The 14,999-nt window shown below is 34.7% G+C and overlaps 1 protein-coding gene across 1 annotated transcript; it reads left to right on the top strand.

The window, feature by feature from the left end:
• Positions 1-725: 725 nt before the first annotated feature.
• Positions 726-7,331, top strand: LOC145679740 (uncharacterized). The gene is made up of 2 exons (XM_081750303.1): positions 726-776; positions 5,738-7,331. The coding sequence occupies exon 2, from the start codon at positions 5,764-5,766 to the stop codon at positions 7,303-7,305; it is 1,542 nt and encodes a 513-aa protein (XP_081606429.1). The 5' UTR covers positions 726-776; positions 5,738-5,763; the 3' UTR covers positions 7,306-7,331.
• Positions 7,332-14,999: the final 7,668 nt, after the last annotated feature.

Genomic DNA, 14,999 nt, shown 5'->3' on the forward strand with positions numbered 1-14,999 from the left:
GTTCTATGATTTACAAACGCTTCAAAAATATAATGGCAACTACCGCTACACAGTGATTGATGTATTTAGTCGGTGCGTATGAGCTGTACCACTAAAATCAAAAAGGGCCGAGAATGTAGAGAATGCATTTGAAAATACCTAGGTATTTGTGCAACCAATTGTGCCAAACTTCCGGAACATTCTTCGTTTCACAGTTAGAGTTTCATTAGCAATTCGCAATTTAGGAAGCTCGAGGATTATAAGCGATATCTGAAAGGTCCCGCTGATTTATTTACTGAACGTTCAGCAATTTTTTAAGAAAGTTTTTCTACTTCTTATACTGGACGTTTATAAATAAATTCCGACAACTACACCTGCCATTGTGTTGATGAAAAGTATTCCGTAGTCTCTGTTTCACCTACTAGAAACAGTGATCCTTACTCTTCTGCTGATTGTTCAATAACAGTTTTCTCAAAGATAACCCTGATTCATCTGCTGGATGGTTGAATAGAGCGAGATAGGGCTTTCTGGCCCCCACAGTTAAGATGTCACTCGATTCGAGCTGTCACATAATTGTTACAAGTTTATTTGATTTTTAATTTTACTTACTAATCACCCTGTGGATTAATGTGTACTTTCTTCAAGCTACTTACCTCCAAAGATATTGTCACTCACTTCCTACGATGTATAAATTGAATTATCATTATTATGAATTCAATTAATTCATGTTTATTGTTGCCAGGCATTAATCACTAACACTAAAGAATGGATGTACGTTGACAGTTTCTTTTAGCTAGGTAAGTGAAAACAAATTACTAATCATATAAAATCATAAATAATTTAATCGTATATGAATATTTGTTTATACTAAAGTTACTATAAAGGCTTTTTCTTCTTTTATCATTTACAAAACAGTACTAGAGAATATATTATTCAATTTAAGCCATAATTGAAACATCCCAGTGAATAACGCTATATGGCACATTTGAGCGAATTCGGGAAAAAACGGAGAAACCTATAATGTGTTCCTGGACCACAGCATTTTCCCGCTAATAAAGCAGTTTGCCAGCATACTAGTGCCGTCATTTGGGGAACGGAGAAAAGAGCCTTTCGATGTATGAAATGCTCCGTACAGCACTTGTTTCCACTGGTAACTCAATATATTCCAAAACGTGTCATACATCATTATTAGCTATATATGTTCGGCAGGGTGTTTCAAGTAGCTACAGGCCTTATATATTTTACATTTATTCAAACTGACAAGTTTGTTTCTTTTTTCAAGAAAAGTATTTATAAAATAATTAAAAGTCGACATTGTATGCAAATATAGCTATTATATAATGCATGTATTGTGTTTTGATCAATAAACCTCAATCTCGAACTTGACGTTATTATTGAAACTGGTTTATGATATTCGTAAGAAAGAAAAAAAAACAGTAACATAATTTTAATATGACGTAGTTAGGTCTTTCCATGTACGTAGCTAGGGGTTCCCACCCACGGGAGGTGCTGAATCCTCCTGACCCTGTTACTATTTTCAGCCCCCTAAAAGATTCAGTTGCTTGTATAGATAAATTTATATTGTTTACCCAATATTGTTAGGGTCGTCAAGTCTAGAAGGCTTAGGTGGGCGGGTCATGTAGCGAGGATTGAAGAAAGTAGAAACGCTTTCAAAGTCTTAACTGGAAGACCAATCGGAAAACGACCATTAGGAAGACCTAGGCGCAGATGGGAGGACAATATTAAGATAGATCTCTCAGAGATTGGAATACAAAGTAGAAACTGGATGCAGTTAGCTAAGGATAGAAGTCAGTGGAGAGCTTTTGTGAACGCGGAATTGACCCTCCGGGTTCCATAGGCCACCGAGTTAGTTAGTTAGTTGTATAAATATATTTTCAAAGAACGAGCAGTCAATATTGTACAGTAAATTCAAATTAGTCTCCCAAAAAGTTATGTTAACCCCTCCTGTCTTAGTATTCTTGACCGTGGACTTATTTCCTACTCTTACTAAACTATCTTAATAGCGTTTCGATCTTTTGGTAAGTCTAAAGTGGAAGACATTCAATGACGTAACTAGGGGGCAAATAGGGCTTATGCTCCAGGCCCCGGATTTTGGGGGCGCAAAACTGGGCAAATATTTATTTTCACTAAGGAGTTTTAGCAAACTAAAGATCATTAAAAAAATACCTCAGAAGCTTAAAAGGACAACAACGACTCACAGATCTTAAGATCATATCTCTAGAGCATAGGTTAGCTTCAAAGCTATCTTTGTGGATATTGTAAAAGCCTTTGCAGTCAACAGAGTCCGCAAAGTTAAATTTAAATTCCAGCTTCTTGTGTTTTCATTTAACTTACATCGATTTAAGAGATTTGCAAAATGTCCGAGTATAATACATGGGATACAACCTGACTGTTTATCATAATTAAATATTCTATTCTAAAGCAACAGACCATTGATTCATTGTACATATATGCACTTCTCGATATAATTTCAAAAACATTGTGATTTGCAGTTATTATAATAAAGACTATAAGAATATGTCAAGTATACTATTCCCAGATTATTTGGCAATCAAATACTAATTACTTTGGTGTTTTATCTTGTACTAAAAACTAAATTATGTGCTGCAATTTTGAAATTAAGTTTTACCACTAGAAAAAAATGGAATAGGAGAATTAGTGTGATGCCAATATCAGATGTAGTCTTCGAGCGTTTTGGTTTGGTTGGTCAGAGGAGGCCGCTAAGGCGAGTACTTGCCCTGAGCTACAACTAGCCTAGTTGCGTCGCTGAACACACTTACCGAACATGCCTAGAAAACCACCAAATGTATACATGGGATAATTCATTAAGAATAATAGAAAGGAATACATCTATTAATGGGTAAAATTTTCAGTGAAAGTTTAAACTAAAAACACACGAAACAGAAAACTTTTATTGGAGCTTAGTTTGAACAAAAGTTAATAAACCATTTAACTTGTCAAGGAATAATATCATTGATGGTGATTTAACTGCTGCCAACACGAAAAATTTTAGCGGTAGAAACCAATCGATATTTCGGTTATCATCGGTACACATCATGGGACTAACTTTACAAATGCCACTAAGAACTTTTTCCGTACAGTTTATAATTATTTTTAATCAACTTGGTGTCCCATCGTCTAATTCGTCCCTCTTAGACGTAGTTCGGGACGCTGAAAATATCCTTAAACTTCGAGATGTCCCACCATATTCGGAACAAAAGTCAATCCTATATCTTAGTAGGCTGAAATGTACATTTCTAAATGTATTGGACGCATGTTTTCGTGTTTTACGACTGTTATGCAGGAGCGCAACCACGCGGAGGGTCCATTGGGTCTGGAACCGCTTCGCCCCAAAAATTCATAACTGATATAGATTTGTGACAAATGACTGATACAGCAAATGACTGACTTGACCTTACACTTCATCTTTTCTTATAAAAAAAATAAATAGTTCTACAGAGTGGTCCGAAAGTGAGCGTACCTCCCTTTAGTTTCAACAGTATAGTGTTAGTTATGGTAGAATGTCTGTACACAGTTACCTTGAAGTCTTAAGAATCATAAGAGTCATAAACATTGGTATGATCACCATCCATGTCGTTACACAGCTGAATTCTGCGCCAAGTTCTCGCAGATGTTTTGCAGAGATACTCCGGAGTCACGAGGATGAGGTCGCGTTCCACATCTGCTCATAATTCATGCGCTGTGTGATATCGAGTGTTTCTTATTTGTTGCTTTATGAAACCCCAGAGAGCATTGTCTGGTGTCGTCAGATTGGGATTTCTTGGAGCCAAGAAAATGGAGCTGGTGAAGCTGCACAACCTCTTCCAATCCAGAAGCCAGGAAAGGTCTGATTCAGGTAATTGCACAAGTGAATCGCGAAGTGCGCTGGTTACGACATGGATCGTAATTATACCGATGTTTATGACTCTTAAGACTCTTAAGACTTCAAGGTAATTGTATACAGACATTCTACCATAACTAACCCTATACTGTTGAAAGTAAAGGTTGGTACCTCCACTTCCGGACCACCCTGTAATTTTTTATTTTCTGAGAATATAAATAGCAATACTTAAAAATTACTTATAGTCTTTTCGGGTGCAGAATAATGCCAGTTTAGTACTACATGAACGTGGTGTCTTACAGGAGCGCCGACTTCAGGAGTGCTCCCGTGCTCGAGGATACCCACAACTAAGAAATTTTTGTTAGGGGGGTCCAATACTACCAATACATTTATGTGGTATTGAACGGGTATTATTCTGTACATGAAAAGACGATAAGTAACTGTAAAATACTTTCACCCATATTTTCAGAAAGACAAATCTGGATCAATAATCTAAAACTAGATTATTTTTATATGAGAAAGAGTGCAAAGAAAGTGTAAGATCAAATTTTCATGCTGCATCAATAATTTCCCTCTTAAACTAATATATTTTTTTTTATTAAGAAAGTATACAAAAGTATGTTGAGTTAGGAAGTTTTGGGGGTCGGGATCCGGTGGACAACCCACGAGTGCGTCCCTACTTAGCACTTACACTAGACAGAAAGAAAAACCAAGTAAAGATAAAAGAAAAGAAAGAAAGGAAAAAAGCAGAAATTATAATCCTTCACAGTTTTCATAACTGATAGTAGAGTCCGAAATGGAGAGAGGAGATATAAATAAGACTTTAATTATTGAACTCACTGCGTTGTACTGCATACAAACTTATGCATGCTTATCATTAAACAAAAATATGTTCTTAAATTTTGATCTATTTAACTAACTTTTTTTTCTTCCGTTCCTTTTAAAATCAATGAATCCAAAGATTAGCGTTCAGAATGGCATGACGAGTTCTAAGATAAAGCGGTAGATCCCTATCAACTCCCTATCAAATATTCATTCAAGAATAATTGTGAAAATAAAAACTCAATTTTCACACAAAGATACCTAAAACTATTTTCAGTATAGTAAATTTTCAAAATTATTCGGAAGAAGAACTCCGGACTAATCCAGTGAGTACTCCAGAATCATTGTGGTGGTGCACTGTGAATTAAAGCATCATCACTGATTTCCAAAACCTGGCGCCCCTGTTATCTCGTAGTATTGGATCCCTCCGAACAAAAATTTCTGCGTGCTAATCAGCTGTTATGTATTGTTGTTTCACCACTAATTGCATAGGTTAGACCAGTGGTTGCCAAACTTATGAAGCTTCTAAATTACCTTACCGTTTTAAAATCCTACTGTGAGCTACCAACCAAAAGAACTACTAACTTTTTTTAAAAAAAAACCTTACATTTGTTTATTGCTTATAAGCGTACATTTCTAGTACGATAAATATGAAATCAAGCTATCCAAATTAACAAATGTCTAATACACACACGAAAAACATAACGTGCACAACCCCATAGTATGCAATCAACTGTGAGATGAGGCTGGAAATGACAGTTGCGCGGTAGCAATGGTAGGTGTTGTCGTCAGCGCCCCCTGTCGTTAGTGTTAGCTCGGTGGAGGAATCAAGGTTAGCCAACCGGAGCGTTAACGTGATCTACCGAAAATGTCCCCGCAAGCTACTAGTAGGTCACGATCGACGGTTTGGCGATCTCTGGTTAGACTCACTGTTTACTCTATAGTTTGATTTTTTTTTCAGTATTTTGACTGAATTGAGGTTCAGCGCCAAACATTTCTTAGCACATTTGATAATATGATATATTTGATAGATAGTACATTACCGTTTCTTGATTCAGTGTCTTATCGTTTCAGATTCGTCGTTCTTCCTATTTTCCGTGATGCCTCTGAGACGCCCTTCTTCTCCATTATCTCTTTACAATTTATGTTTAGAACCAACTTTGCATGCTTTGTCTAAAGTCCGAGTTCCCTATATAGTCGACGCTGAAGAAGAATGGCCAGTGGACTTCATTCCGGGAAACATAGTAAGTGACCTAATGGAAGCCCAAATTGTTCGTTACATAAAAATTGGAGAACCTGTCTTAAAATACGCCATCAATTACCGAATATTGTTCACACCACTTGTTCAAAGAGCCACAATGTTTTTTAGGAAAGAAGATATTTATATTTTGTCCTTACGATGTAAGAATCTAAAACAGCTAGTGATTGTGACGTGGAATAGCAAATATGACTTAGACGTGCTCATGCCTTTAATGAAATTATCATCAGTCCTCCAAATAACAATTGAGAAATACCAATATGGCTTTGTTGTGCATGACGAGGAACTTAGACAGTCAGCTTTGCCTTCGAACGTTACCTTTTGTTGCAGCCCTTTTGCTGAAAGGTTAGTGGCACATAAACCGCTTTGCATGCTACCTCAACTACAACCACTACAATCACTACAAGAACGTCCACTAGAACTCTACCTTTTAAACGTGTCGGTAAGCATTAGTGACGTTATTCTTGTTCTTAAGACATGCCCTAAAATAAATATTCTTCGATGTCGTAATGAGTTAGAAGCTTTGTATACATTATATCAAGAACTGTGCTCGTCAGATGTTGATGCTTCTGGTCTATGTACTACAACATATCAACTTCGAAATATGGACTACGTAAATTGTATTCTAGGAGGGGAAATCGATCATGTTACCAGCTTTAAAAGTGAAAAAGATGTGTTTGAAGCTATAAAAGTGGCAGTAAAACTTTGCCCTAACATTAGTATAATTTTACTGAGGTACGAATTTGAACATGATGAAACATTTTGTCATATCCTAGAGCCATTAATGAGTTTAACTTGCATTCAAGGATTGTATCTGATGGGAGGGCATGGCAAAGAAAAGGAGTTATACAGATTTCTAAGAAAACATGGACACAATATCTTAACACTAGAATTGAGTGTATTCCAACGCATTGATCTAGATCTTATACTATCATTGTGTCCAAATGTAATGTACATGGAGTTGGCAATCGGAGATTTCCATGTTCATGAACCTGCAGATATACCACACAACGAGTTATATAATTTAAGAAGTTTGAAAATTGGTAGAGTCTGCAATACTGGTGTGTCGCCTGGTTCTTGGCATGTATTACTTAAATCTCACATGTTGACGTATATTCAGCTGTTAGATGTTGAAATCGAACCAGAAGTTCTTGAAGAAATAACGCTGAATAAGATATGGTCAAATTTGCTTGAACTTTGTATTGTACGATGTCATTCTTTGCAAATGAAGCACGTAATTAATATTGCGAACACGTCACCAAAATTAAGAACATTGATTGTTCATCTCTGTAAGAGCATTGGAGTGGATGAAGCGCATCAAATTGAACACAATCTATCTAAGAAGGGCTCTGAATTGAAAATACTGATCAACCCCTTTCAATAACACTTTTGTGCTTGATTTGGTCAAGTACTTTTATAAAATTAGCTTTGTTGTGTAAAAATAGTAAGTAAAAATATATGACGTTAAATGAGCTGGAGATTACGCATTAATTACATGAACCCCTTACTCCTTAAGTACTATAAGATCTCAATGACTCCCTTACTGAAAAAATACTTTATTTCCACAGTCACTAAAGAAAAAGCAAATTACTATTATCAGTTCCGTCTTGCTTCTAAACGATTATCAACAAAACCACGTACAGCAAAACTACTCTAGTTTATTATTGAGTTACTGACGCATGTGCTCTTACACAAAATAGTTCACCAGTAGACTATAATTTGACTACACAACAACCATATAAAAGAAATACGTACATAGGAGAACATATGAGGAGTGTATTTCCAAAACATAATTCCAAAAATGTCCGATTTTGAATTGAATATGGAAGAGTATACTATGGAACTTCTCACGTTTCTAATTATTTTTCGTTAAAACACATCATTTTCTGTAGTAAATTCTGTTTGAAATATCATTTGCGATAGTGTTTCAATGTAAAATGATATAGTTTTTTGAACTTTCTGAAGAATTCTACTAAACGGATTTAGCATGTTTTGGAAATACACACCTCACATAAGAATAAAAATATAAATTAAGAAAATATTTGTTTCGTTTAAAGCAGTTTAGAAGTAACAAGGAATAGAGAAATATGTGAACAAATTTAACATGTGTTACTTCCGTTGAAGAATATAAGCTGAGATTAATTGCGTTAAATGTTAAATGTTGGCCTTAAGTTAGGTATTCTCTCGTATGTTGAACCAATATCCTTTATAGAAGAGTATGATTTGCTCATACTAAATGGAGTATGTGTTCCTCGAGAAAAGACATAGATATCTGAAACTTAGATATTTCAATTCTTCATTTCTTGCAACTTCAATTCCGTCTTGTAGTTTACTTTGGCCTCAACACTTTTCAACTCTGACTTATCTTAGAATAACTACTGGAAACAAACAAAAATATATTATAGGACACTAAACCTAAAATACTGTATTGCGTCTGAGCCAGCATAAAATTAAAAGTTGCAAGTCATACAGCCTTTGTTTTCATAGCTATTATAGACTCACTTAGGAAGGAGCAAATCATGGGGGTAGAGAAATATGTAGCTTCGATTGTAAAACTATACTTTTGAGAATCTTCACTACGTTTTCCCAACACGCTTCCTCATTTGTTTGTAATTAAATAAACAGCAACAAAAAAATGTGGCGATTAGGGCCGCGGTGGCTCAGTGGTAGAGCGTTCACCTCTGGTGCGCGAGGTCCCTGGTACGACCCCCGCTCGTAACAAGTGGACTTTGTGGTGGATAAACACCGTGTGTGGGGGTTTTCTCGGGGTTCTCCCGTTTCCTCCCACTTTCTTCATTCCACCATTTTATTCATTTTTATCATCATCATCTCCTTTAGCTTAGCCGGCATAAGCGTGGAATGTAAAACTCAAAAATTTCATTTTATTTTCAATATGGAAATTGCAAAAAAGCAAGCCCTTTCAGTAACAAAGAGTAACAAAGAAATATTTTATCTGATAGTTATTTCCAAGATTTGTCTCCTAGTGCAAAAGTACAAGCTCAAGACAGCTACGATGTCGTAAATTTCACACCCATATTAATACGTACCTAAAAGCTTTCTGGTCTACTTTGATAGGCACAATTTTGTATTTGCTATCTGATTTCTTTTCTAGATTGTTAATACTTTTCTTGGCTTTTAAGAATTCATTAAAATTCAGAAAAGCGCAAGTGGGGGTGACTCCTAATAACAGTAATCCATATTTGACACTCAGTAATATAGAACCGTCTCTTATTTATTCTCAATGGATGTAATTTCATCTTTTCAGGCGACACTAAATACATATGATCAAAGAGTACACTTAACGATGTGGAATTTACCACCATTGATTAAATTATATTCGTATATTATAACCCGTCTTATGCCAAAACTATGAAAGTTCGGATATATTCATCTAAAAAAAAAAAGGAAAAGCAAAGGAAGAAAATAAAAATAAAAATAGCGTTAAATGTTAATACCTTGCTTGAAAAATCGAATAGCAGGCTTTAGAATTCACAATTAGTTATTGTTTTTATTAACTTTCAGAAGACAGTCAATGTTACATTTCCTTTGCTACACTAGAAGCATCAGACTTTTGCAGTTAGGTGCACACTTTCAATGCGGGTTTTTGTTCTTCTCCAATATCATAAAGTAACCGCAACAGGATAAAATCACATTGTTCTTGATTTCGATGTTGGTGCCCACAATATCATACTCCTTAATTCATATTTCTTATATTGAATTTCCATCATTGTAGTAGCTTATCCCGCACGAGGTCCATATTTGATTCTCTTATAAGGATATGTGTTTTACATCCCAATATTAGTTTCACTGCTGATATTAATCATAAACTTCCCCTGTACTTCATCATAGACTCATGTACTAACTATTTTTGTTGTTTTATTTTATTACTTTTACCTTGTTTTAGAATTATATATACCGTTTCACAATAAACGTAAATATATATGACGTAATTGACAAAAAGACACCAAAAGTCGTCCGCCGCATATGATATCAATTATTGATGCCATGTGGAAGGAATATTGACGGATAAAGGAGTGTCACGAATCACAAGACAAGCAAATAGCGTCTGTCGCATATGTGAAACATAGTATTGTGTATATATATATATATATATATATATATATATATATATATATATATATATATATATATATATATATATATATATATATATAGTGTGTTAATGAACTATACCGACAAACTGTAGTGATTCCTCACATCAAAATAAGAGAAAAAGTTCATATGGACCTGTGGGGAAAAGTGCATAGTTTCAGAGCTAGGGCTTTCCAAAATAGCGAAAAAGGGAAATTTCAAGACTCTACGTATTTCGAATTCGAGAAACAGTGGCTGGTGGTCCTTATTAGCGTAAATGCATACGCAGTTCAAAATTGCACATTTCATTAATATTCAATGGGTGTACAGATTATTCCTTGCAGAGTGAAATTCCCGGACATACCATCAACCGAATTTTAAGATATGTTCCGACTTTATGATTGGTTCAAAGTAGGCAAACGATAAGTTTTTGATAGCAGTGAACGCGGAATCCTTTGACGCGATGTCGGAAGTGTTAAGGATCATCAGCAGCATGGTCTCTCGTATTCGGGAAAACGCATGCTGCGATGTTTTCTTTCATGCTTACAAATGAAGAAAATGTGAAATATACCGTGAAGAAATACATCGCATCACACGTTATTCGGATCACACACACACACACACACAAAAAAAAACAAAAAAAAACATGGAGCTGGCGGTTCCTAACACTTCCAACTTCCCTCCGAAGCATTGTATGTCCATTGTTGTCAAGGCTTACCTCCTGCCTACTCTGGATCCAACTTGAAATCAAGGTATATCTGAAAACTCTATTGAGAGCATATCTGAGAATTACATCCTATAGGGAATACCCTGTAAACCTATTAAGAATTGATTAAATATGCACTTTTAGACAGCTTTAGCTCTGAAACTATGCACTTTTCGCCATAGGTTCATCTGAAGTTTTTCTCTTGTTTTGGTCTGAAGAATCACCTCCTACAGTCTGCCGATATAGTTCATTAACACACACACACACACACACACACACACACACACACACACACACACACACACACACACACACACATATATATATATATATATATATATATATATATATATATATATATATATATATATGCGTGTGTGTTGATACAGCGGTTTTCAAATATTTTAATATCGTATGCTTAGCTTATTTCTGGCAAATTGTTATACTGTACATTAATTCAAGATACCAAGTAATCTGCTACCTTAGACTACAAATCAAATGCATATACAATATTCACTTCCCATAATTTTATTCACTATCTTCTGCACTTTTACTCCATATACACAATTATCAAATATATTTTAGTCACCATCTTTAAGAATAACATTTTCCATAGATAAGCATTACCTCATTTTCAAATCTACGTAAAAACAGTGAAACTCTATTAAAAAAATGTATGCTCATCACTTCTTCATCGTGATAAACAATTTGTTTGGTAAATTTGCTAAACTATTTATACAACAGCACAAACTATTTTAACACATAGCATCAGACACTGATCGACGTCATCCGCAGTGAACGTGTTAAAAGTACGTTGCATCTCATGTTGAAAGGGAAAGTAAATTTACAAAACGGTTTCAACTTTCTCAATACTGCTAACTACGAAGATATTATGTTTAATCTTTTTCTGATAATAATTGTTTCCAAGTGAAACGAAGGTCACAATATTTTATGAGCAAAAATCAATTATGAAGGGGCTGGAGTTAAGAATTTGCAACATTTCAGAGCAGTCAACATCTCCTTCGTATCTTTTGGCGTAATGACGTCATTTCAATCGACTAAAAGGTGTTGTAGGGAGAAAAAATTTAATACCTCCCATCATCTTGAAAATACGGTCGCACCATTCCATCTTGAAATATTTTAATCTTTTTTTCGCTTCCTGACCCTATATATATATATATATATATAGTTATTTCATTTTGTAATCTTTTATTTCTTTTCTTCTTTTCATTAACACCCTGGATTTCATGAAACTAACTCTCTTCTGGCACTTTTTTAATTAAGTTTTATTCCTTCTCCGTACTGGATAAGTATGCCATAATTTAAGAATAGATTTCAAGTTATTTAATTTTCCCAAAGAGCAAGGACAAGCGAATAATAATAATAAAAAAAGCGAGTCATTTTCAGAGAGAATAGAAGAAACATAATTATCTTTAACTTGTATCAAAATCTTTCTCTTTGTCTTTACTTTTTTCTAATATATTCTTCTTTCTTTCACTTTCTTCTCGTTCTTCTTTTACCGATCACGGTCTTTATAATTTAGTCTCCTGTCTTCTGTATTTAGATTATACTAACAAAAAATATGTGTACTGTTAAATATGTCTTGATCCTTTTAAATTGTTGACAAACTATCGTAAAATGTAACATGTTACCTTTCATCGTGAAGAACTATAGTAAATGACTAGGCTTAGCAATAGCAAATTTACGAGAAAAGATATCAATAAAATTCTCTAATTTTATTAATGGTAGGCACCAAAGATGTAATGGGACAAATACGGAAGTATACGATATGTACCCATCTAGTATTTTTTTAATATATATTATAGTGCACACTCACCTTAAATTTACGAAATAATCAGCACATACAGGGATATATGTTATATTTTATTTTTTGAAAACGGTCAAGTGTATATCTATCATTAATTCTATTATTGCACAACTGGAAGGCAAAATGCCTTAGTGGTAGGAAGCTGACCTGTGGTGCTAGGGTTCCTTGGTTTGATAGTAAACCTTCGTGAGTAAAACCATATCTGTTAATTTTCTTGTGATTTCCCGTCTCTTCCTACATTCTCACTTCACTAATTCTTAAATAATCATTCCATTTAAAGAATCATCGTTTCCTTTAACCTAAAGGGCATAATCATAGGACGTTAAATTGAAGTTCTTATTATAATTAGAATAACAAATATTAATACTGATCCACACAAAACTTCCATTGCCATGATATTGATTGAAAACAAATATAAGTGAAGAGCTCTAAACTCATAGCTTACTCCGATGTATACGAAGAATTCGAATGTCTGTTGCTAAATTCATGAATGAATGCATGCTGAAAGGTGACGAAAGCAAGGTATTTGAGGTAAGCTGAAAGATATGACCATAGTTGTACAGGGTGCATTTCACACGAGCACAAGGAAGGGAAAGTATTCTCTCCTGGGAAAATTTACAGATAACAATTTTTATTATTATTATTATTATTATTATTATTATTATTATTATTATTATTATTATTATTATTATTATTATTATTATTATTATTATTATTATTTTGTTAACTGGAACTTCAGAAAATGGTAGCAAGTAATGAATAACTTTCTGCGATAAATTAAAAATGGATTAATTCCTTCCTTCAGTGATAATTCTTCCTTCCCTCACTCTAAGACTTCTTTGGATAAAAGCTCTAAGTTTATTAAAGTAATTGTACGAACACAAAGAATTGCTTTAATCAATGTTTAAAGATACGTAAATCATTACACAATATCCTGCAGTATTAAATATGGTATAAATTTTGTTCAATCGAAATTCCCTCACTCGCAAATGGCTCTAACCCTCTCTCTATCACAACCAACGTTGAACTGCTTTCTGTCACCAAGATTTCATTTTGTTGATTTCTTACCTACAAGACACAATAGCCGATTATCTGAGGGTAGCAATAGGATAGATTCCCGCTCTCGTTAGGCCTCATCTACTTTACTTCCCTCAGTGTTTGCATTAAGAACTTTGTAGTGGTGAAGGTACATATAATATGTAACAGACAAATAATCACGACATTTAGGTACGTTAAAATTACAGTGAAAGCAACAGATAAATATCAGTCATAAAAATGGGAAGTTCTGGAAGATCTGTCGATTGAAACATAATGTCCTTGTCTTGGGTGACTACTGCTGGATGGTGGATGTCGCATTCATGCACCAATACAAAGCTGAGTCTTCATGGAAGGTAGCCAAAATGGGCGCTGGGCAGGTCCGGTAAAAGTTAGGGGGCCGGACCCAACCAATTATAGGTACCTCATTATCATATTATAGTTCATTTGCAAGCCAACTGTGAAAAATGTTAGGGACAAGTAAAAATTTAGGGAGACCGGCTCTTAGACCCCCGTAGATACAGGCCTGGCGCTGGGTGAAACTATTCTGTATGTATATATTGTAACATTGCCTTGAAACACTTCTTATGCAATATTGCATATGCTATAGGATATGTGATAATGGTTACAGGGATGTACTACACCATATATCCTGCCAACGCTTGCCGAATTCATTTAAAACAGAATAGGAATTGTCATGGGCAGGATTTGAAAATATTGAGACATCTGGGGTCAATAGCTAGAACATTATTAGGTTGATCCACCCTTCCTGGACCTGTCGTCACACGGAAGGGTTCTGATAACTTCTGAATGAAAGTAAAAAAAAAAAAAAAAAAAAAAAAAAACCACCAGGTCATAAATTGTGTATATAAATTTACAAAGCGAAAGAAAACTTTTCGAAAATAATATACGAAACGAGAAAAGATCTTCAAGTATCGAGACAAGACGATACTTTTACCAGATTTACAAGAGTTGGCGTGGAGACCCGGGTTCTATTCCCGGCTGAACTCATGTGGTTCGAATTCCACGTTAATCAATAGAACCCGCCTCATATAGCCTCGCTGCTAAAAGGGACGTTAAACTCAAAATCAACTCAGATTTACGAGACGAGACGAGATATTTACAAGATTTACGAGACGAGACAACAAAACCTTATTCTCGTAGACTACACTGAATTTAATTTAACTAATATCACGTTCGAATGTAATAAAACATCATTTTGATAAACGAAAGAACATTCGAACATGTTTTAAGAAGAAAATAGTAAAATGACATCATTAGAATTTCTGTTTATTCCAAAGAAAAGATAAGAATACCTCTCTTACAAATCAATGACCCAGAAAACAAAGTTGCGTTTATCATCGTTAACGTAATTTTTGAAGATACACAATGCGATCCTAAATAACTTGATTTAGCA

This window comes from Thermobia domestica, chromosome 2, assembly GCF_964235325.1.
Source record: "Thermobia domestica chromosome 2, izTheDome1.hap1.1, whole genome shotgun sequence".
Taxonomy (NCBI): domain Eukaryota; kingdom Metazoa; phylum Arthropoda; class Insecta; order Zygentoma; family Lepismatidae; genus Thermobia; species Thermobia domestica.